The sequence below is a fragment of the Narcine bancroftii genome, chromosome 5 (assembly GCF_036971445.1).
Source record: "Narcine bancroftii isolate sNarBan1 chromosome 5, sNarBan1.hap1, whole genome shotgun sequence".
NCBI classification, from domain to species: Eukaryota; Metazoa; Chordata; class Chondrichthyes; order Torpediniformes; family Narcinidae; genus Narcine; species Narcine bancroftii.
The window spans coordinates 129764783-129790386 of NC_091473.1; the positions used below are offsets into that span (position 1 = coordinate 129764783).

A 25604-nucleotide genomic window follows, 5' to 3' on the forward strand; every position below is an offset into this window, starting at 1 on the left:
GATGTCGTCCTCACAGATCAAATTGACGTTTACCCCTATGTCCAGCGTGAAATAAATATTTGTTCCATTTCTATGTAATGACACAGTCCAGTTGTCCTGCTTGACTCTTTTCATGCTTGGCTGTTGTCTTGGGTAAACTTATACCTCTCATTTTGTTCATTTTAGATTGGTCACAGTGTTTGAGCTACCGAAAGAAAATAGACACACACACCGAGAGCAGTTCAGTTTATACAAATGTTTATTACTAATTCAAAAGCTGATTTCACACTACAATATGCAAGCCCTTCCCAACTATACTTATCAATGCTTGGACTGGTCCCAACTGCCGAAGCGAGGCAACGACTGCACACTTGTAGTAGGTTGTCAGGGTGCTGGTAGTGGCTTCTCCACCTCCCCCGACCGGGACGTTGCTCGGACTCTGGCTGTTCTTCCTTCTTGACAAGGGATGTTCCCACCCCTCGGAGAGTCTAAACTTCAGCAGCAGGACCCCAAAAACAATTAATCATGCGCCCACTCCCTCTAACATTTGTCAGTCAAAATCAAAACTGAACATACTATTCTACAATTTAGAAGATTGATTATTATGGAACCAGGATGCTACGATTTCCTGGTTTATCTCGTAGATACAAAGACTTATTAAAACTTCTCGAGCAAGACAGGTTGTGACCAATTCGTGAATTTCAGAGTGTTGCACTTGACAACTGCTTTCCCTGGGCCTCACAGTGGAATTCCATTTCAAAGTGTATCTTCAGATAAGTCCCCATGGCTGAGTTTAATTACATCTGCTAGTTCTGAAAGTAAGGTGACCTGCGTGTGGACCCAGTGTCGTCAGTTCCACATAAGCAAAAAGCATCTGGGTACATGGTTTTAATCCTCCATTACAGCTGTTCAGTGTGTGTTGGTTTATAATCTTCCTGCACTACTTTGCCCATGAAAGGTGTATCACTGAGGGCAGTTTCTTCTAACGTGTGTACAGTGTGCACACTCTCACTTCTGTTTCGTTTCCCTTTGGAAAAATGTTACTTTTCATAGTGATTCTGACCTTTTCACTTATTACAGACTTTTCCATAGGCAGGGCATTGTTTTGGTGCATGTTGAGTACCACATCATTTGCACATCTTTTTTTTCCTATATCTCATTTTTTGTTTGTGTAAGTGGACACACACTGTGACCTACCTACTATGCCTTCATTTTCACTGGCTTTTGCACTATCACCTAACTTTTTTGCGTGGTATGGAGCTAAACCACAGGCACCGGCATGACATAAAGTCACAGCTCTTGCAGCAACCACTCTCTCACTTTCTTATCACGGATCATTGCATCTTGCAGCAATCCAAAATTGCATGTTCTTACTTTTAACTTCATGTCCATTAAAAATGTACCAAAGCTCTCTCTCCCTGCAGCTGTAGATGCAAGCGAAACACATACTGGTACCATGTGATGCTTCTTTTATTGTAATGGGTTCTTTTAAAACAACTATATTTATTAGCTAAAGCAGAACTCACTCGGGACCGAGTGCAGGCATCCATCTTGAATCATCCTTAGCTGCAACAAACTAGTCTCCAACTCCCTCTAGTGGTCAGGAGGATCACTAGCACAGACTTGATGGGCTGATTGGGCTACTTCTGGTCCTTTATCTTGTGATCATTACAGGCTGGTGGGCCATTTACAGCATTTCATCGAGAGTTCACAGTTATCAGGCTAGCTCTTTTACTCTATGTTGCGGGTTAAAAATGCCATGTACAGTGTACACCAAACTCACTGCATGTTAGCAAACAAATTCAAGGCTGTTGTATCACTGAGTTCCCCCGTGATGAAACTTGGAATCGCAGTCCAATAATTTTTTTTTCTCTTTTCTTCACAGCGAATAATCCCTTCATCATCACTGTTCCTTCCTCATAGAGAACAATAGGTCCTGACCCTATACACAGAGTGACATTTCATTCAGGCACTCAGACTGTTTGGGAACAGTTTAGCAGTGCACAAAATTCCAACGTATTAATTATGAACACCAATTGTGCTACTGAGAAAGAAAATCCAATTAACCAGTCGTGCTGCAAAGTCTGAATATTTATTAGGCATAAATGCCACATTCATACCAGCAGACTAAATTTGAACTTGCTTAATATGTCAATATTTAAATTAGTATGCATATCATCCAGGGGAACATTTGCTCGGAAATTCAATAGAAATATTATGGAAACGGAGTGCAATATTCCACATTTCACACTTCTGAGGGGAGATAAATTTTCCAGACAAGTGTGTGTCAATAACAGCGAATACAATATAAACACAATGCTGGAGAAACTCACCAGCTCAGTGTACTTTACAGAGCAAAGATAAAGATACAAGATGCATAACCAAAGTTTTCTTTTTGAGTCCTTCATCAAGGGACCTTGAGCTCAAGCCTGAAACATCGGTTATGCATCTTTATCTCCACCACATAGAGTACACTGTTTGACCTGCTGAGTTTCTTCCACCATGGTGTCTGCATAGTTTTGTGTTTTACTAGTGAATAGAGTGTGTCTATTCTGGTGTGGAATGCAGTGTGTGCAAATGTCTCTTTCAGGATTGAATGAGCAGTGTTCTGAAATTATATGCTGAGAGCTACTGGGTGTTTTAATTCTGTGGGTACCTGCTTACATTTCTGCAGAACATCCAACTAAATTATAGGACCAACCTCAAGATTCTGCTTTTGAGTTGGATCATAGCTGATTTGAAAGTTAATTCTATTTACTTGCCTTTAATCTGTCTCACTTGCTACCCTTGCATTAATATCAGCCTTAGAAACTTCAATATCTCCATCCTTTTGTGAGAGTTCTCGAGTTCCAGTACACCTTGTGGAGAAAATGTTTTCTGATTTCACTCCTGAACAACCTGAATGAACTTTACATCCTGTTGCTTTTAAATGTGCCCTCCAGAGTAAGGTACCAATTTGTCAATTCTTTAGATCAATTTCAAACTGTCCCCTAAACTCGCATTCCATCTTATGCCATCCCTATGCCATAGGTGCTTTGTGATTGGTAAGGGATGGCTTAAGGTGGTCGGTGAGTGGGAAGAGAAGGATGAGAACCAACTGTTCCTGAAATATTTTGTTTGAGAAAAAAATTGTCATTGGCCCATTTCCTTTGGAGTTATGAAGCTGGGCACATAACAAGTGATTAAAACAGTGGTTTTCAAACTTTTTCTTTCCACTCACAGACCACCTTAAGCCATCCCATACTAATCACAGAACACTTATGGCATAGGGATTGGTTGAGGTGGAATGTGAGTCGAGGGTTTGGGGGGTGCAGTTTGAAAACCACTGCTTTAGATCATTCTAAAGGACTCTGTTAAATCATGCATAATTTCCAAACTCAAGAGACCAAAAGTCAAGAGTCATTATATAATATAACTTTCTGTCCAACATTTACATCATTAAAACTAACGTAAAGCGAGACTTCTGTACATATTTACTGAATTGGCTTCTGAGATTCAACAAATCCATGTGATTATGTATGTATTTATGTAATCTTTGAGCATTTTACCTTGCTGAGTAAATGTGCAGGCCAACTGACGAAGGTATGCTGACAGAAACACGATAGGCTGCAGATGCTGCGAATGTAGTAAAGGCTCCGAAATGCTGGATTAACTGCTGGTCTATCCAGCATATATGCTGACGCTCGGTTATATGCAGAGCAGTTACATGTAGAAATTATTCAAGAATAACCATAAGGATCAAAGCAAATGAGAAATATTGAGTGCAATCCAGTGGTTCTCAACCTTTTTCTTTCAACTCACAGACCATCTTAACCAGTCCCTCTGCCATCAGTGATCTGTGATTAATAAGGGATTGCTTAAGGTGGTCTGTGAGTGGAAAGAAAAAGTTTGACAACCACTGTTTTAATGGTACCTAATTGACTCATTATGTGCACGGTTTCATAACTCCAAAGGAAATGAGCCAATAGCAATTTTTCTCATGCAAAATATTTCAATAACAATTGGGTTGAGAGCAGTGGCTTTCAACCTTCCCTTCCCGCTCACATACCACCTCAAGCAAACCCTTACTAATCACAGAGCATCAAAGTCTTAGGGATTACTTAAAGTGGTATATGAGTATATGAGTGGAAAGAAAATGGTTGAGAAACCTCCTTTGAAGAAGACCGCAGAGCCCACCTCACTGACAAAAGGCAAAGGAGGAAAAACCCAACACCCAACCCCAACCAACCAATTTTCCCCTGCAACCGCTTCAATCGTGTCTGCCTGTCCCGCATCGGACTTGTCAGCCACAAACGAGCCTGCAGCTGACGTGGACTTTTTACCCCCTCCATAAATCTTCGTCCGCGAAGCCAAGCCAAAGAAGATATGAGTGGAAAGAAAATGGTTGAGAACCACTGGTGTAATCTAATATGCTCCTTGAAAAATTTAAATTCTGAATCTTTCAATGTGCCGATATGCGCATGCTTTTTGAAAATGGAGAGAAACTTCAGAATGGTTAGTAAAGCATAGGGGAACCTGGGTTTCCTAGATAGAGGCTCAATGTACAAAAGTTGAAAGTTGAGGTTTTAGCACTATGAGATGCTTGTTATCCCACAACTGAAAGGAAGGTCCTAGAGGTACAGAAGCTAGTTACTAGAAGGGTTCCAGGAATGGAAGTTCTTGCCTATGGAATTAGACTTGAGAATTGAGGAGTTGTATTCCTCTGAGCAGAGAAACCTTCAAAGAGATGGGTCAGACTATATATCCTTGTAGTTTTAAATGGGACAAAAAGTAGAACATTGTTCCTATTGATGGAGTGCTCAAGGACCAGGGAACATTTAAAGCAAAAGACACAGGATGTGAGAATAGTTGATTTTATGTAATGAGCCTTAATAACACGAAACTCATTGCCTGCAAGGGATGGTAGAAGCATAATCAAAAGAGTATTGGATATCCACAAAAGATAATAATTGGCAGGACCTTGTGGTAGAATGTAACTGCATAGAACTGACAGAAATTGTATGAAAAGACAAAAAAAACCTGCAGATGCTGGAATAAATAATATGAAAATGCACAAATGCTGGAAGAACACAGCAGACCAGGTGGCATCTAGTCGAAGCAGTAAGTCACCGTTTCTGGTCGGGACCCTTCATCAAGGCTGGTGAAAGAAAAGAACATTCAGAGATTTGGAGGTGGGGAGAGAGAGACTAGTGATTGGCTAGAGGGAGAGAATGTGGGGGGGGGATCCGTGATAGCGTGAAGGGAATGAAGTATAATAGGGAAGGAATGCATGGAGTGCCTAGGAAGAATGGAGAGGGAAGGGAGGTTAGGAGGTATATGGAGGATAGGTAAGGAGAAATTCTGAGGGGAAAAGAAGGAGAGAGGGAGGATGGGGGGGGAAAAAGAAAGTGGGTGGGGGGGAGGTTTAACATATGAGAAATTAAATGTTCATGCCATCAGGTTAGAGGCTACCAAGACGGAATATGAGGTGTTGTTCCTCCAACCTGAGTGAGGCCTCATCTTGACAGATGAGGAGGCCATGGATGGACATATCAGACTGGGAATGGAATGTAGAATTGAAATGTGTGGTCACTGGGAGATCCCGCTTCCTCAGGCGGACAGAGCGTAGGTGATTAGCCAAACAGTCTCCCAGTCTGCGTCGGGTCTTGGCAATTTACAGAAGGCCACGCCAGGAGCACTGGACGTAGTATACCAACCCAGCAAACTCTGAGGTGAAGTGTCATCTTACCTGGAATGACTGTCTTGGGCCCCGAATGATGGTGAGGGAGGAAGTGTAAGGGCAGGTGTAGCACTTGCTCTGCTTATACGGATAAGTGCCAGGAGGTAATCAGTGGGAAGCGATGGGACGAGTAGAGGGTTTGGGGGGGGAATGAATGGACCAGGGAGTCTCTTAGGGACCGGTCTCTGTGGAAAGTAGACAGTGGTGGGAAGGGATAGATGTGCGTGATGGTGGAATCTCGCTGGAGAAGGCAAAAGTTGCAGAGAATTATGTAGGTGAGGACAAGGGGAATTCATCCCTTGTGGGGTGGTGGGAAGATGAGGTAAGAACAGATATGTTTAAAATATGGGAGATGTGTGTGAGGGCAGAGTTGATGGAGGAGGAAGAGAAGCCCCTTTCTTTGAAAAGAGAAGACATCTCCGTCCTCGATGGAAAAACCTCATTCTGAGAGGAACTGAGAGAAAGAGATGACACTTTTGCAAGTGTTAGGGTGGGAAGAATTGTCCAGGTAATTGTGAGAGTGCACATCGGAACCTTTCAGACTCTGCCTCTGGGGGAAGCCAAGCTACCCCCTCCCCCCCAACCTGGACTTTATAATACTCTCAGGTCCTGTTGGAGTTCCCCTCAATAGTGGCACCACAGTTCTCCGAGGCCGAGCTAAAGTACAGGACAAGGCACCACAAACTATCTGAGGGCCCCCCACTCCACGCCAGGGCACGCCAACTCCCTCCCTATAAGCTCAGCCTGGTGAAGGAGGAGTTCAAAAAGATGGAGGAGCTGGGGATTGTGTGGCACTCGACAGTCCTTGGACCTCTCCCCTTCACGTGGTGCCAAAATCAACAGAGGGTTGGAGACCATCCGGTGACTACCGCCACCTCCTTGAGGTCACCACGCCCGACAGATATCCCATGATGCACATCCAAGACTTGGCCACCAATCTACATGGGACATGGGTGTTCTCCAAGGTGAACCTCATCTGGAGGTGCCACCAAATCCCAGTTCACCCCCAGGACGTCCCCAAGACTGCAATCATAAGCCCCTTTGGTTTGTTTGAATTTCTCTGCATGCCCTTCGGTCTAAAGCATGCAGCACAAACTTTTCAGCAGCTAATGGAAGCAGTGGGCCGGGACCTCCCATTAGCATTCATTTATTTGGATGATATCTTCATTGCCAGCCACAGCCGCAAAGACCACACTGCCCACTTGAGACAACTGGGCACCCATCTGAGTGAGTTCGGGCTGACCATCAACTCTGCTAAGTGCCAGTTCAGTCTAGACACCATTGACTTCCTAGGACACAGAATTAATAGGGACGGGGCCACACCCCTTCCCCGAGAAAGTTGAGCTGGTCTGGCACATTGCTAAGCGATGCACGGCAAAAGGGCTGCAAGAATTTATCAGTATAATAAACTATTACTACAGGTTCATACTGGCAGTGGCATGCTTCATGGGCCCCCTCTTTGCGCTGATGACCAGCAAGGCAAAAGACATTGGTGGGACAAGGAAACCTCTAGGACATTCCAAAATGCCAAAGACATGCTGGAGGCAGTCGACACCTCCAGCACAATGGCAGGGGGCATGCCACAACAACTCATTGAGGGCCAGTAGCAACCCCTAGCCTTTTTCAGGAAGCACCTCCACCACCCCCCCCCACCCCACCTCTCAGAACTCAAATACAGCGCTTTCGACCAGGAGCTGTTTGCGCTGTACCTGACTGTATGACATTTCTGTCACTTTTTGGTAGGCTGGGAATTCAGGGTGTTCACTGACTGCAAGTCACACACTTTTGCCTTCCATAAGGTATCGGACCCATGGTCAGTCAGACAACAGAAGCACTTGTCCTATGTGTCCGAGTTTAACCAGAGACATTCAACATATCACGAGGAAAAACAACATGGTAACCGACATTCTGCCATGCCCTGCGACTGAGTCGGTACACCCCCTGTCCCAAGGGGTCGATTGTGTGGCCCTTGCAAAGTGCAGCAGCAGAACCCTGAGATCCCTGGTTATAGAACAGCCGTCTCCGGTCTCAGAGCGGAGGATGTCCCAATCGGCCCAGGTAACTTTACACTGCCTTGTTACATTTCTACCGGCAGCCCCGTGCCCCATTGTTTTGGCTGCATGGTGGCGCCAGGTTTTCTAGGCCAACCACAACCTGGTGCACCCCACCATCCATGCCACGGTCAAAATGGTGGCCAACAGATTTGTCTGGCCTGGCCTCTGTAAACAGCTTAGCCGAAGTACAGGTTCACATGCCTACACAGACATTTGAGCCAACATTGCGCAGGCTCAGCCACTTGTGCATTGATTTAGTGGGGCCGTTACCAGTTTCCTGTGGGTGAGATACCTCTTGATCATGGTGGACCACTCCGAGAGGTGGCCGGAGACGGTCCCAGGGGCTGATACCACCACAGAAACCTGCGCCAGGACACTCTTTGACACATGGGTGTCCTGATTCTGGGTCCCGGAGCACTTTACTTCGGGTAGGGGGGCACAATTCACCTCTGGAATTTAGGCGAAGCTGGGGTTGGGGTTGCCACGGAACCAAGGACCTCAGCTTTTGAAGCAGGCTCTCGAGGATCATCGCGGGGTCCTTCGGGCATTTATCAGGAACCAGGAACTCCCTGCGGATGATAAAAAGTGCACCAGAGACCATCTCCACCCCCAAAGCATTGGTCCTCCTTTGATATGATACAGAATCCAAGCAGGACCCAAGGCAGTTCATCCACCCAGTTGGGACCCTTGAGCCGGGCCATCAATGCTGCCTTGAGATGCCTGTCGAAGCACTCCATCAACCCATTGGCCTGCAGGTGATATGCTGTGGTATGGTGGAGCTGCTGTCTGACTTACGTTTCTCTTGGAATAAGAGGAGCAGCATGGAGCTTTGTGGTGGCCTAGAGGAAGAGATTACCATCTAGAAAACCCTGATGGGGCAAGTTTCATCAGTGAGACCTTGAGGTGACTAATGGTGGTACCTCAGTTCTGGAAATCCTGGAACAACAAATATTTCTCTTTGCAAACCCTACAAGAACTTTCCTGAGCTGTAAACATTTACCTTTCAAGCACCAAAGCCTGGTGAACTTTATACATGTTAAATTCTGTGCACAGTATAAGAATTGCCTGCATCCAGAGAACTTGGAAAAAGGAGGAGTGAGATTGAACTGTGAACCAAAGAACTTTTTTTGAATTTACACACACATTGCATACACGCGTGCTTAGAATTAGAACCAGGTTAATTTGTGTTGGTATAGAGTATAGTTAAGTATAAGTAAATAATAGTTTGATTCTATTTTCATGTTACAAGTTGATTAAAAATAACTTTTGTTTTAAAAACCACTTCTCTTGGTGAATGTCTATTGCTGCTGGGTTTTGGGGTCCTTTGGGCTCGTAACACATAACCATTCTTTGCTCAGTGTGAATTGATAATAATATGGTGATGTTTTTTGAATGTGATTTTGTGCATACAAGTGTGTTTTTGGATGGTATGTCTTTAGACCTCTTATTGTCTGCATTGCTGTCCCCTTATTTTTCACCTGTCCGGCAGAATGTTGAATATAATTTACTGAAAGGAGATTTATTGCAAACTAAAGCATTAAGTTCAACAAATTTTGAGTCATGTCATATTAGAGTATCTCAGGCAAAACTTTAAATTGTTCATTGCCCAGCACCAGTACAATGTAATCAAATTAACCTGCATTCCTTGATCTGACATATTGGTCATTTGATGTAGGTTTTACTTGATGCATGTCTGTTTTTAGATACAAGGATAACAAAAAAAACCTCTTAATTTGTTGCAAGGAACTGTTTGGTTTCTCTCCTTTTGTTACATGTTGTAGTTGCTGATCTAGATGGGTTTACACCAAAGAAAATGCGTGGTTTGTGTGGGATTTTTCATACTTCACAGAAACATGAATTCACTTCTTCATCTTGTTCATTTGCTGGGAGGAACAATTTTTTAGATCAAAGCAGGATGCAAAGATTTTTTTTATGTAATTGATGTTTCTTGACAGAATTACTTTGCTTTCCAGATGTCTGAAGTGTGCTGATGCTCCTTGTCAGAAGAGCTGTCCAACTAATCTGGACATAAAGTCATTCATCACCAGTATTGCAAACAAGGTAGGAAATGACTGGCATTTAAGGATAAATGATGTGAAGTAAGACTTAACAAAATTAAATTCCTGAAGCAAAGCCACTAGAGCCTAACCAGTTCAAGAGATTGACTTTTGGATTCCATGGGTCGAGTAATGGGGTAGTGAACCTCAGGTCAAACACATCCATTTTATTCCTGTTCTGTTGAGGATTAAAAAAAATGTTTAAGATCTTCACAGCTCCCATCCTCCCTGTGATATTCATGGCATTAAAGAATCTGCTTCTGGATGAAAACCCGACAAGAAGCGATCCACTGCTTACATGAGAAGTGTAGAATGCACAAATTAATCATCCAAAGGGCAAGCCGATAAAATTGATCACACAGGAATCGAATATGGATAAAAAATCTAATATGCATTTAAAACATTTAGGCTGTTCAAATTTTTTAATGCAGCTGTATGTTTGTGCGTAGCTGATGACACCTCGAAGAGTAACAATAAAATCTTAGGATGCAGGATCGTAGAAACTGGTCTATTTGCACTTGCTTTACATTCACCCCAAGTTATACTGTAGTCATGATCATTTCTGAGTTAAATTGAACCCATTGGAATATCTAGATCATTTTGTGAGAATAACATTAAAAATTGTTTTTTTTTAACACTCATTTTGGTGTCATGAGCAAACCCCGACCCTAACCATGCTATCTCTATTCACATTGTATCCAAATTATTGATATAGATGACAAACAACAGGGGTCCCAGCACAGATCCCAGTGGAGGACCACTCTTCACAGGACTCCACTCTGAAAAATAACCCTCAATTATCATCCCTTGACTTACCAGAACAATTTAATATCCATTTGGCGAGCTCATTCTGGATCCCATCTACTTTAACCTTCCAGTCTACCTTGTTCGAACCTTTTCAAAAGCCTTTCTAAAGTCCTGCCCTCATCCATCCTCTTGGTCACCTCTTCAAAAGATTAATCAAATTTGTGAAATATGATTCCCCATGCATGAAGGTGTCTATCCCAAATCGGTCATTGCCATCCCAAAAGCAGAGATATCTTGCTTGTCAGAAGCCCCTTCAGTAATTTTTCCACCACTCATTATTGTGCAGTTCTTACAGGCCCTAGTGCTTAACGATTATGCAAATATCACGACCAGCTCATTAAATTCCTTTCCTTTCATGACCTTCTGCACAAAGAAAATACCGATGGGAAGTATTCATTTGAGACTTCTTCCATTTCCTGTTACTCCACATGGAGGATAACCTGATCAAGGGACCTATTTTCTCCCTCTTATCCCTTTTGTTCTTACTATACAGAAACTCTCTCATGATTCTTCAAAAACATACCGTGGTGTAGGTTAATGAGGTATAAATTGGACAGCACAAATTCGTAGGGCCAAATTGGTCTGTTACAGTGATGTATGTCTGAAATTTTAAAAAAATTAAAAATCTCTTTCACCTTTTATGCCAAGGCCAAATTGCATCCTATTTTTTTGCGCTCCTGATTTCCAATTAAGTGTACTCCTGAATCCCTTGTGTTCCTCTCAAGTGCCTATACATGACATGTACCGCCTTCTATTTCCTGACCAATCTCCAATCGCTCGTCAGCTAGGGTTCCCTAATACTGCCAGCCTTAATCTTCTATCTAACAGGAATGCATTGATCCTAAAACTCTCCCCATTTTACTTTTAAAAGCCTTCCACTTGCCAGAAGATGACCATCCAGTAATTTTTTTGTCTTTACTCCCCCCCCACCACCCCCCCCCAGCCAATTAATTACGGCACACTGGACAACAATTTTTTTTCCCAAAAGGTTTGCTTCCTGAACGAAAATGGAGGTTTATGATAGACAAGTTCAAGCTAAACCAAAAGATAATTTCAGATTTGCTGCATCACGTAGGAAGATGGAGAAACATTAAATTATTTTTTTATTGAATTTAGCCTGTTTAATCACATAATGATGCTGGCACATTGCCTTAGTTCAACAGCCCTAAAAAACTTTTCCACTGATTTTCGCTTGTACTCACCATCTGGTGCCTCTCGTATCAGTGTCCAGCAATAGTTGGCCAGCATTGATGGATTCCAGTTTCCTGACACCCCTTTTCTGTGGTCACAACGTCTCGGTGAAACCTTTCATCATGTTCATTACTGACTGCACCAAGATCAGTCTAAGTGCAACTGTCAAAAATGAATTTTCAATGACATGTTGTCCTTTATCATTTTGTATGCTTGAAGTAGACTTAAAATATGACATGAAATCACAAAAATAGATTATATATAAAAAATAAACAGTACTCGGTAGGAACATTTTGTCCATAAAATACTCCCAAAAGTATTCAGGAAACAAATTTTTTTTTTGTCCAGTTATTTTTAAGCAAGTTCAACACATCCAACTTCATTAATCGACCCCTCTTGTGTCCTCTACAGACCGCTTGACTGGTATCTGATCCCAGATGAGGCAAAATAATTCATTTCTGAATAGTCCAAGCTCCTCGCCTTCAAGCCCCTGATCACAAGTATTACATTGTTCCCTGACTCTGGTCAGCAGTCGACCAGACTATTTGCTGATTCATCACTCTGAATCTGAGACGAATTTCAGGCATTGCATCCATTTTATCACCAAGATCACTCTGTATTCTCACTCATTTTTCTCGTGCCTCACTCCATCTTCTGATAACTCATCTGGGCTTTTGTTGCTGTTGGACTTGACTAATCCATGGATCACCAGTCCTGCCTTCTTTCTCTAAATCCTGTGAAACACGGAGGTCTGCAGATCTGTGATTGTAATATCAGAAGAAATGCTGGAGGAACTCAGCAGGTCTTGCAGCGTCCAAAGATATTTTACAGAATTTTCAGGCCTAAGTCTTTCCTCAAAGCATGGAAAAAGCCTATTTTTTCCATACCTTGAAGAAGGCCTCAGGCCTGAAATGTCGGTAATATATCTTTGCCTCCTTTGGATGCTGAGAGCCCTACTGAGTCCCTCCAGCATTTCTGTGTTTTCCCTCCCAAATCCTGCTCTGGATTGGTTTCCATTGCACTAAAGCATTAGTTTATTTGTCTTAAATTCTCATTATTGTTAATGAACAGTGAATTAATGATATTTTAGTTTGTACAAAATAAGTTAATATTCTTGCTGTGTGCAGTGTTGATGAGGTTTGTTTTTATTGATTTATAGAACTACTATGGGGCTGCCAAAGCCATTTTATCTGACAATCCCCTCGGTCTAACTTGCGGTATGGTGTGTCCAACATCAGACCTCTGTGTGGGGGGATGCAACCTACATGCATCTGAAGAAGGAGCAATTAACATTGGTGGCCTGCAACAGTTTGCAACAGAGGTATATGACTGAACTTTGCATCCATCAATATTCAGTGAAATTTTTATAAACGTATCATCAGGTATTTATATCAACATGACTTCTGAGTTTATTTTTTTCAAAATTAATTTACAGAATCTTATTTGCTGGTAATAAAGAAAATCATGCATTTATATAGTGTTTTTATGCACATAATTTGATGTCTCAATACATTTTATTGTTAATGAGATACTTGTTTAAATGTTGTTATAGCTTCATTGAAGGAAATACACTAGCACAATTTCTCTCACAAATCAGATTTCAGATTTATTGTCAGAGTACATACATGACATCACCCAAGATTCCTTTTTCCTGCAGGAGTGGCAGAATTACCACTAATTGGTAGTGCAAAAAAATAAACTGTACCCAGCAAAAAGATGTAAACAAATAATGAATGTAAACAAATTGACAGTGCAATATAGAGAGAACAAAACAAAGTCAATGAAGTGCACAAGTAAGAGTCCTTAAATGAGTCTCAGATTGAGTTTGTAGTTGAGGAGTCTGTTGGTGGAGGGGGAGCAGCCGTTCCTGAACCTGGTGGTGCAAGTCTTGTGGAACTGATACCTCTTTCCTGATGCCAGCGTACTGCCACAAATACTGATATTTTATAATCCCTGATATTTCTGTTTTTGCTATATTGGGTGAGAGGTAAATTACCTTCTCTTCATTGAAATGGTGCCACAGGTTCTTTTTCCCTGAAAGGCAGGTTTAAGGTCTTATGAACAAAAAATAGTTCCTAATAGGGCGGCACTCCTTCATTGCTACCTTAAGCAGTTTCTAATTGTCAAGGATAACTTGCTCTGATACTGTGGGTTCAGAGGTGACTGATAAACACATTGTAGACACTGAACTTGAGCAAGTGTTGGAATGGGCAAGTGCGTAGCTTGCCAAGTGGAGGAATAAATTTACCATTTATACAGGCATAAATATAGGTCCTAGATATAGAACATCATTTAAAATGCTCCTTTTCCTGGATAAATATATGGTTCAGAGATCCCCACAAGTAACTGAAGGATAGGATCCTAATCTTGGCAATTGGGATAAGATGAGCAAAAAAGGCAGAATGGACATGGTGGCTCATTTCCATTCTATATAACGCCTAAGCTATGATTCTAAGTCAGTTAGGACATTGCATTGTGTCAAGGTGGCATTGAGCTCATCCATCTTTCTCTCTGTTCTCTTGATAAGTGCTCCTGTGATCGAGGCTAGAATAGACCATGCTTTGGGAGTCTCATGTCACACAATTTAATGCCTCATAAGATCATAAGAAATAGGAGCAGCGTAGGCTATCCGGCCCATCGATCCTGCTCTACCATTCAAGATGGAGATAATAGGTTAATCTCCACCTACTGAACTTTTCCCCATATAACCATATAACAATTACAGAATGGAAACAGGCCAATATGGCCCTTCTAGTCCGCACTGATCCAAGTAACCTCCTCTAATCCCACTTACCAGCACTCTGCCCATATCCCTCGATCCCCCTCCCATCCATATACTCATCCAATTCTTTCTTAAATGACAAAATTGACCCTGCTTCCTCCACCTTTCCCAGAAGCCCATTCCACACAGTAACCACTCTCTGAGTTAAGAAATTCCCCCTCATGTTATTCCTAAACCTTTGCCTGTCAACTCTCAACCCATGACCTCTTGTATCTATCTCTTCTACTCTCAATGGGAAAAGCCTTTCCACTTCAACTCTATCTATCCCTCTCATTATCTTAAACACCTCTATCAAATCCCCTCTCAGCCTTCTACGTTCCAAGGAATAAAGACCTAATTTGCTCAGTCTTTCCTTCTATTCCAGATGCTGAAATCCAGGGAACATTTTTGTAAATCTTCTCTGCACTCTCCCCATCTTGTTAATATCCTTCCTATAAGTGACAAGAACTGCACACAGTACTCTAAATTTGGCCTCATCAATGCCTTGTACAGTTTCATCATTACTTCCTAACTCCTATACTCTATGCACTGATTTATATAGACAAGCATACTAAAGGCTTTCTTCACCACCCTATCCACATGCGCTCCTACCTTCTGGGAACAATGCACTGTTATTCCTAGATCTTTCTGCTCCACTGCATTCTTCTAAGCCCTCCCATTTACTACATATGTCTTGCTTTGATTATTCTTTCCAAAATGAAACACCTCAGGCTTATCAGCAATAAACTCCATTTCCCATCTTTCTGCCCACTCCTCCAAGCAGTTTAAATCCCTCTGCAATCTTTGAAAACCCTCTTCATCATCCACAATTCCCCCTATTTTAGTATCATCTGCATATTTACTAATCCAATTTACTGCCCCATCCTCCAGATCATTAATATATATGACAAACAGTAATGGTCCCAATACCGAACCCTGAGGTACCCTGCTTATCACCAGTCTCCATCCTGACTAACAATTATCTATTGCTACTCTCTGGTACCTTCCTTCCAGCCACTGTTGAATCCATTTGACTATCTCCAAATTAATACCCATGGACTTAGCTTTCCTAACTAACCTCCCATGCAGAACCTTATCGAAGGCCTTACTGAAGTCCTTATAGACAACATCTACTGCTCTACCCTCTTCAACATTCCTAGTCACCTTTTCAAAAAATTCTAGATTGGTCAAACACGACCTTCCAGGCACAAATCTGAGTTGAGTGTCCCTAATCAGACCCTGTTCCTCCATATACTTATATATACTATCTCTAAGAACACTTTCCATCAACTTACCTACCACAGACATCAAACTTACAGGCTGATAATTGCTAGGCTTGCTCCTTGAATCCTTTTGAAACAAAGAAACCACATGCACAACGCGCCAATCCTCCGGCACTATACTCGTCTCTAATGACATTTGAAAAATTACTGCCAGAGCCTCTGCTATTTCCCCACTAACTTCTCTTAAGGTCCTGGGGAAAGTCCTGATAGGACCTGGAGACTTATCCACCTTTATATGTTTCAAAAGCTCCAGTACTACCTCTTTCTTAAACACTATAGTCTCCATATTTACTCCCTTTGCTTTCTTTACCCTGCACAGTTCAATATCCTTCTCCTCAGTAAATACTGAGGAAAAGAAATTGTTCAAGGCCTCCCCCATCTCTTTTGGCTCCAGACACATTTTTCCTTTCTGATTCCCTATTGGACCAATTTTATCTCTCACTTTCCTTTTGCTATTTACATATTTGTAGAAACCCTTTGGATTTATTTTTACCCTGCTTGCTATAGCCACCTCATACCTTTTTTTAGCTTTTCTAATTTCTTTCTTAAGATTCTTTTTACATTCAATATAGGACCCAAACATCTCCTTTTTCCCCTGTTTCTTATATTTAATTTAGTACTCCCTCTTTTTTTGAACCAAGTTTCCAATATCCCTTGAGAACCATGGCTCTCTCAAACTTTTGACCTTACCTTTCAACCTAACAGGTATATAAAGATTCTGTACTCTTAAAAGCTCTCCTTTAAAAGACCCTCCATTTCTCTATTACATCCTTCCCAGAAAACAAATTGTCCCAATCCACCCCTTGTAAATCCTTTTGCATCTCCTCAAACCTAACTTTTCCCCGCTCGAAAACCTCCACTCTGGGCCCAGACCTATCCTTTTCCATAATTACCTTGAAGCTAATGGCTCTATGATCACTGGACCCAAAGTGCTCCCCCACACATACCTTTTATGTAAAAATCTATTTAGCTTTGTCTTAAATATATTTACTGAGGTAGCCTCCACTGCTTCAATGGGAAGTGAATTTCATTGATTCACCACCCTGTGGGAAAAGCAGTTCTTCCTCATCACCGTCCTAAATCTACTACCCTGAATCTTTAGGCTTTGTCGCCTTGTTCTGGTCTCCTCCACCAATGGAAACAACTTACCTACCTCTGTTTTATACCTTTCATAATTTTATACGTTTCCATATGATCCCCTCTCATCCTTCTAAATTTCGGTGAGTACAGTCAGTATCTCCTCACATGCTAGCCCTCTCATCTCTGGAATCTCTTGGCCTATGTACAAGGCTGACTAAGTCAGGAATCATGGTATCATTGGGTCATTCAGCACAGAACAGTCCCTTTGGCCCATCTTGTGCATGCTGACTATGTTGGCTATCGAGACCAATCCTATTTTCCTGCATTTAGTGCATATTCCTTGTGAGCCTGATCTTACCATAAATCTCTTTTGAATGTCAAAATGGGGCCCACTTCTAGGGTTTTTTGTAGCTCATTCCAGATACGGTTCACCGTCTGAGTAAAAGTGTTACCCCTCAGGTCCCTTGTAAATCGCTGCTCTCTCATATTAAGCCAATGTCCTCCAGTTCTAGAATCATACACCCTAAAAGAAAACTGTGAAATTTTGCTTTATCCATTCCCTCTCATGATTTTATGAACTGACTCCCCAGCAGCCTCCTTTGCTCTGGAGAATAAAGACCCAGCCTATCCAAACTCTTTCCATAACTCAAGCCCTTTAGTTTTGGCAACATCCTGGTGAATCTCCTCTGCTTCCAATCCAATTTATTGATGTCCCTTCTGGGTGACCAGAACTGCACACAGTGCTCTAAATGTGCTCTCACCAATGTCTTGCACAGTTGAATTATGAGGTCCCCAAGCATATCTGAGTGGAATTAAGACTTTTATTGTTAGTCTGGGTGAGTGCACTGATGTTGGAATTCCCATCCTTCCAGTAAATACGGGGAATGTTGCAAAGACCGCGCTGGTGGAATCTTTCCAAGGCATTAACATGCCTGGTGAAGGTAATTTTGGTATCAGAAGCAGATAGAAGAGCAGGGATTACTGTTACCCAATAGAACTCAAGTTCACTGCCAGGTCTGAGCTTTTGATATTCAAGTACCCTTCTTCCATAATGAACAAAAGGGTGAACTGGTGCAGTGAATGTATTTATGACCTTTACTACTGATTGATAGTTTCATTCAGAGGCATCTTCCAAAACATGAGAAATGGTCCACATTTCTAAGAGGGAATGTCAAAGTTGATTATCAGATGGCCGTGTGATACAACCATGATATTGGCCTTACTGATGGAGAGTTAAAGGCCCATTAAGAGGATAACTACACTTGAATGTCTGCCTTGAGTTTTGTGGAACTCATTTTAAACATACAGCCAGCTTACACATAGGGCTGTTAACATCAGATAAAAGAGAATATGGAAAAAAAAAGCTGAAGCAATTGTAAGCCACTCAGTTTCTTAAACCATTTAATAAAATCATGGCAGATCTGTTCTAGGCCTCATCTCCTCTTCCCTTAATTCCTTGATCTTACTCTTTAAGTTCACCACTGATATAGCATCCCATAATGTTTCTGGGTAGAAATGTCACCATCTGAGAGAAGTTGGATGACATTCCCCAGTACAAGTTTGAGAGTATCTTCGGAAATTATTTAGTTAGGCTGGTTTTTAATCTGGCATAATGAGAATGTGAAAAAAGAGCATTGCAGTATTTAGTGAAAATAAAACTGGATTGTAGGTGATGATCACCAACAGACATTTCATAGATTTCACAAAATAGTTCACTTGCTAAGCAACTCAACGCAGATTATAGCAATTGCTTCATATTTATTTATAGATTGGGCTGAAGTGTTGATGCATTGTCTTGGGGAAGTGATGTACCTTTAGCTGGAAAGTTAGTCCATGGATTCTTGTGTGTAATTTCCTTGATTGATTAATTTGTAAGGTTTTGATAAATGACCTGCATTGATTCTCTGCTTTTCCCACTAACCTGTTGAAGAAGCAGAAGTAAAGACTAAAAAATGAATGAAGAGGAACTCTTGCGCTGAGTGCATTTTCTTTTCCTTTGTGTTAAAATAAATACTGTGGATAATACAGAAAGCCAAGATTTCTGGTGAAGTTAAGTCACACATTGAACCACCATTCTAATCATTACTCTTTTGGAATACTCTGGTCTCACCAGTTGTTAAGTAAAATAGCAGAGTTTGTGCTGTAACGATAACATGTACAATGATCACAAAATGCCGTTGCTTATATTCCCAAGTTAGTGGTTCGCCAACATTGCAAGGAGATAGACTTAACAGTGGGATGCAGGATTGGACGAGATATCAATGATAGGGAAGTAGAAAAGAGGGATTTAAAAACAAGATGGAAGGATACGAAAAGAAAGATAATTTTTACGTGCTTAATTGGTTCAGTGTAGGTCACCAAGAAAAGGGGTGATATTTCAGCTGGACATTGTGATTTGGGACACAGACAGCAAGGTCTTTGTGAATGTTGAACAAGGGCACTTGTCCAGTGTTTATAAACAAAGGATTGGCATAAGTGAGAGTGTCCGTAGCACACAGAGAGAAAATGTCTGCTAATGTTGTGGAAATAGCTGATCTTCATGATAGGATGAACCTGCAGTCAAAGCTCAGGTGATTAAGGTGGTTTGAAACTAATCAGCTCAGCCTTAGCTAGGTGGATGGATAGTGTTGGTCAGTGACGAGTTGACAGCACAGCTTGGCTGGAGGAGTAGTCAATTGATCTGACCCACTTGCCCTTGCCCCCATCCTAGTCTCATGGCTGCACGAGCCTTTTCAAATCGTGCTGTCGGCTAAAGGCCTCCTTTCCATGGTTGCCTTGTTAAGTGGACTGGGTTGTGAATGGTGCTCAGGTGATTCCTGAGCTCCAACCTCTGACCTTCAGCAGTTCCAGAAAATCCAGTCAAATTAAACACAGGGGAAATTGATTTGAATAATTTGAAAAGTTACAGATGAAACATAAAACAATAATGAATTCATATGCTGACGAAGGGCTCAGGGCCAAAACATTGGTTACGTTCATTTGCTACATAAAAAATGTAGCATGACCTGCAGTTTGTTTTTAGACATACTGCCCATCTGACCCACAAACTCCTGCTGTTCAATTACACCCAATTAACCAACAATCCCCACACGTTTTGAAGGGTGGGAGGTAACAGGAATACTCGAAATAAACCCATGCAGTCATGGGGAGAATATACAAACTTACAGACAGTGCCGGATTTGAACCTGGGCCGCTGGCGATGTAGCAGCGTTGCACTAAACCCCGCACTAATTAAGATCACAAGTAAGCAAAGTGATAAACAAAATAAATGAAAAAGATAAACATATCTTTCCTGTGATGATCAATGATTGCATTTAAATGCTCGGAGCCATAAAGCTGGAGCGACAGATTCAGAAACACAATATCAATCCACCCTCTCAAATCAATACATTACAGAACTGTATTGGACTCAAGTAGTGAGCCCAGGGGCTATTCAGGAGGTCAGAGGTGCCCCGGATGGCCCTACATTTAGATGGTGGTGAGCTACAGAATTGTCAGCTGGCCGTCACTGGAAAGCAGCCCAGTGGCTTTCGTCTTTGCAGTATTTAGCTCAAGGCAATTTCTGGTCCTCCTTTATTGGATGTTCTGCAAGCTGCCTTACAATTTAGAGACTGCAGAGAGTCAAATAGGTTGTACCAGATTATGCCAAATATAATTAATGCCCTCATAAATTTTGACAGAAGCACTTTTCATAGGAAATGCTGGGAAAATACCCAGGATTAGTTGGTATCAATGTTTTTGATGCTTTCTGCTACAGCTACAGAAATTCTGCTGTTTAGAAAGCTGCGCGCATTTAAATAAAGGTCGCAATGTAGTTCGGTCACAATAAAAATGGCACGCATGAATTTTGCAGTAGTTTGTGGCAAGATTGAATATATTCATCCAGTTTATTATTGGTTATAGTTGTTTTATTGAAGACCAGGGAAAAACGATAGCTTTCTGCAGGACATACTGACATTATGTGTGATGAAGTACCTCACACCAAAACGAGTGAAAGTATTAATGACAACTGTAAGGTGTCTGTTATTGCAGTTGTGGTGCTTTTGACAGTGAGCGTCTGTCTCCTAATGTTGGTAAAGTATCGATGGTTGTGGTGCCTTTTGTGCAGCCAATCCACCTGGCTGATAAACGTAGATTCAGTATTAGAAATATAGATTTACATAAAGGAAGATTAGGCTTATGATAGGTGTCAGAGTTGTGATAAATCCAATAGCAAAATGAATAGTGTTTGGAGAACAAGTATAAGTAATATCATTTGTGACTTCAGTCACTGGTATAAAGGACATTTTATTTAAAACATAGAATGACGATTAAAGCTTCACTTTTCAGTTCAAGTAACTACACTTGTTCCCTTATTCTTAAGGTGGCTAATTGTTTATTTTCACAAAGGGTAGGACCTTACCTTTATTTTGGTATAAAGGTAAAGGTGTAGCGGCAGCTCAACGGAGTCAAGAAGAATGAGACCAATAGTTAGTGGGCTCATTTGCACTCCAGTTGTTTACTGAAATTCCCACGCTGCACCTTAGAAGGCAACGGGTAAATCCCACCCTCACGCCGGAAACGACATCACGCATGCAGACCCGACCCAGCTGGCGGAAAAGACAACCCTGGTGGTGCCCCATCTTGACGTGGCTGCTCCACTGCTGCGACTGAAGAGTGCGGAGCAGGTTTGTCTGCTATCAGTGATGTGCACCCCCTCAAAAGTGCCATTATTGTCACGGTTAGAAGGTAACATACATGAAATTCTTTAACTTCGTCTACCGTAAGGAAGGCAAAGAATCGCCACTTTGTCAAGCACCCCTCACAGAAATTAGGCCCTAGCGAGGATCAAACTCGCAACTCCTGGTTTACAAGACCAGTGTTTTAACCACTGAGCTATCCATGGTACTTTGCGTCATCCAAGTTAATTGAGCCTGCAATTCAGAAGATCATCTGGAACTTGGAAATATCTTAGCGCTTAATGGACATGCTGATTAGTGGAGAAGATGATCAGCCACAACAAGTAGGCAGACATGATGTCTCACGACTAATTGCACAAAGTTGCATGGCCCCCGAATAGTGAACTGTGGAGCCACTCAAAACTATCACATGGATACACATGAATAGCACAAAATTTCTGTCTGATTTTGAGGAAATATTAAGAAAACTGTAATCGGTGAAAGTGGAGGAGTGAGAAGTGAGATTGGACTGTGAATCAAAGAACTTTACTGAACTGATGCACACATTACATACACGTGCGCTTAGAATTAGATGGGGATTAAGTTAGGTTAGATAAGTTAATAGTAATAAGTTAAAGTTTGATCCTGTTTTCATGTTTAAAGATAATTAAAAGAAACTTTTGTTTAAGTAACCATTTGTCTTGGTGAATTTCTACTGCTGCCAGGTTTTGGAGTCCTCTGGGCCCATGACAAGCTGCATAGGCTCCAGTTCAAATCATCGGCTTCCTGAGCTCAGATCTAAATCTCTGATATGATCAGGCAGCCTGCAGTGCTCAAGGCCCTTCGGGAGCCCTTCTTTCCCCCAGTACCCTCTTGAATCTTGGTTCCGATATCTGGTTCCCATGAACCATTTGCCAGCAGCCCGTAGCCTGTGGGAATCCTTCGACCGGAAGTCGCCAACAGCCTACAGCTTGTGTGGGTCCCTCAGCTGCTGAACTCCTCACTGGTCCACTGCTATGGTGACCATCGTATCGTCTTGCCTCCTATGCTTCTCTTTCTCACGAGGCAGTGCTCTCCCCATTTCTGGTGCCCTGTGCTCATCTGGAGTCTGCAACTACTTTTGGAATGGGCAAATTGAGCCAAATGGCAGGAAACATTATGACCTTACATTTATGCCCGCTTGTTTTAGACTCCTTTACACTATGTAAATGACGGTGAATATCTACCTTACGTCATGATTTTAAGCACCTCTGTAGAATCACCCCTCAGCCTTCAACCGGAGAAAACAGTTCCAGCCCGTACAGTCTCTCAATATAACTCAAACCCTCTCCACTTGATACCACCCTTCCTACAACATACTCAGTGCCTTGTCTGAAGAAAACAAATGTGTCAGATGTCTTCTCATCCATCCTATGTTTCCACTTTCAGGGAATGATGTACCTGGCCTTTTGGGTCTCTCTGCTCCACAGCTTTCTCCAGTGATCCAATCTCCTCCAAAAAATTCTCCCAGATTCTCATCAATCACTCCCTCCACCTACCAAGATTCTATCACCACCTACACACTCTAGGCACTGTTCTTGTCTGTGTAATGTGGGAGGAAACTGGATCATCTGTGGAACAACCAGGAGGTCAGAGGGAAATGTGCAAGTACCTCGCAGACATTGGAAGAGGTCAGGATTGAACTAGGTCTATGGGACAATGAGACAGCAGCTCTACCAGCTGCGTACTGTGCTACCTATTTCCTGAAGTAAATCTTTACAGCCTATATACTAACCCACAAAGTCTTATTTACCATCTTCCGAGCTCACAGATCCACATTTGGTTCCTGGTTAAGTAAAATACTTTGTGATAAAGTTCTCGCTCTTTCCTATCTTAGTAACTTGTTACTTAATAACTCTCCCCAGTGATAGTACTCCAGTTTTGACATCACTAAATTTAATCCTTCCACCCTCAGGGCTTTCATTTCACCTTGTATGCCAATTCTTCCTCGTGTCTCTTTGCCGCATTTTTGCCTTGATTGATGGAACTTAGTTAATGGGGAAAGGCGGCATATCTGTGCTTGTACTCACTGGAATGAAGGAGGATGAGTGGTGATCTGACCCTATGTATGATTAAGGGAGGCATAGGTAGAGTAGATAATACAAATCTTTTTTCCTATTATCAGGGTATCATAAACAAGAGCCATAGTTTTAAGGTGTGAGGAAGGAGTTTTGATGCGAATCTGAGGGCTATGCTTTTTACACAGAAAGGGGGTGATATTTGGAACACAGTGCCAGAGGAAGTAATGGTTGTAAGCATGGAACGCTCTTCCAGAGGAGGTAATGGTTTTCTACCTCCATCCTAGCCCTTACAACGGACAAGATGGACAGAGCAGTGGGCACAGTGTTGGAGCAAGGGGTCGATGAGCAATGGTTCCCCCGGCCTTCTTCAGGAAACATCTCTGGACACTAGAGCTCAAATACACCATGTTTGACTGTGAGCTGTTGGCCCTGTACTTGGCAATACGACACTTTCGGTATGTTAGAAGGAAGGGTTTTCACCACCTAAACAGACCTCAAACCATTCACTTATGCACTCAGAAAGGTGTCAGACCCATGGTCGGCGGACAATATTATCACCTCTCCTACATTTCAGAGTACACAACAGACATCTGCCACATTGCAGGCAAGTCCAACGGATTATCTAGATCCACATTCGCCGCCACCTCAGGGGGGAGCAAGACGTCACTCAACTGGCCAAGGACCAAACTGAGGATACAGACATCCAGGCCTACTGGACTAACATCACCAGCGTGAAGGTCAGCGATTTCTGCCCCTCACTGGGGGGCCCATCCTTACTCTGCGATGTATCCACAGGTTTCCGCAGACCCATCCCACCCATGACTTGGCGACGGTAGGTGTTCGTCTAAATCCATAAGGTCCACAGTCCACCTGTTGTCCGACAAGTTAGTGTGGCGCGGCCTCCACCATGACGTGACCCTGTGGACTAAAACTTGTTTGCAATGCCCACGCACCAAAGTGCGCAGACATACCAAGGCCCCACACCAGACTTTCGAGCTGGCGCCGCATCAATTTGAGCACATGCACGTGGACATCGTCTGCCCACTCCCCGTGAGCCAAGAAATCCAGTATCTGCTCACAATAATCATCCATTTTACCCGTTGGCTGGAAGCCATACCCTTACCCACATGCAACACAGAGACTTTCCCCACAGCCTTCTTGTCCTCTTGGGTCACACGTTTCAGAGTCCCAACCGGCATCACCTCAGACCGAAGGGCCAATTTCAATTTCTTGCTCTGGGCTGACCTAACCAAGTTCTGCGGCAGCCACTTGAACCACACCACGGCCTATCATTCTTAGGCAAACAGCCTGGTTGAGCATTTCCACCACCACCTGAAGGCAGCCCTAAAAGCTTGACTTAAAGGGCCAAATTGGATGGACGAACTTCCATGGGTGCTCTTACGCATTTGCGCAGCACTAAAGGAAGACCTACCAGCCTCATCTGCTGTGATTATGTACGGCTTCCTACTTACCATCCCCGGAGACATTCGCTTCAACCCCTCCCCCCCCAGCCCACAGCCTAGTGCCCTGGACGTCCTCCAGCGATTGAAGGTTCAAGTGGGTAAACAGAAGCCCCCACCACCTTCCCGACATGGCTCTTCACCCTGCTACATCCCCATGGACCTGCAGGCCACCAGCTACAGTGCCCCTATGAAGGCCCATTCAAGGTGTTGCAGTGGGACAGGGGTGCCGTCTTTACACTGGACATTGGTGGGTTATAGGACCACCTCAAGGTAGCACATCTGGACTCATGCCAGCCCTAGGCCAAACGTAAAGGCCGCCCACCCAACAACTGTATGGTAACCTACTCAGAAAGTGGCAGCGATTCTGAGGGGGGGGTTACTGTAGCGTGCTGAGCGACCTGAGGTTAGACAGGCCAAATCGCTACCCCAGTCATCCGATTCAAAATGGCGTGGGTCCCCCTTCACACCCGAGGAGAAACCCGTGGTTAACGA

At 42.7% G+C, this 25604-nt stretch overlaps 1 protein-coding gene across 5 annotated transcripts in view; it reads left to right on the forward strand.

Moving 5' to 3' along the window:
• Positions 1-25604, forward strand: part of LOC138763967 (dihydropyrimidine dehydrogenase [NADP(+)]-like) — a 1056199-nt gene that overhangs the window by 408866 nt on the left and 621729 nt on the right. For all 5 annotated transcript variants that reach the window (XR_011357924.1, XM_069939063.1, XM_069939065.1 and 2 more), the window contains exons 4-5: positions 9726-9813; positions 12967-13128. Coding sequence is in view for 4 of the 5 variants with exons in the window: in XM_069939063.1 (XP_069795164.1) it covers positions 9726-9813; positions 12967-13128 (250 nt within the window). In the remaining variant the exon portion in view is untranslated. The remainder of the gene's footprint in view (positions 1-9725; positions 9814-12966; positions 13129-25604) is intronic.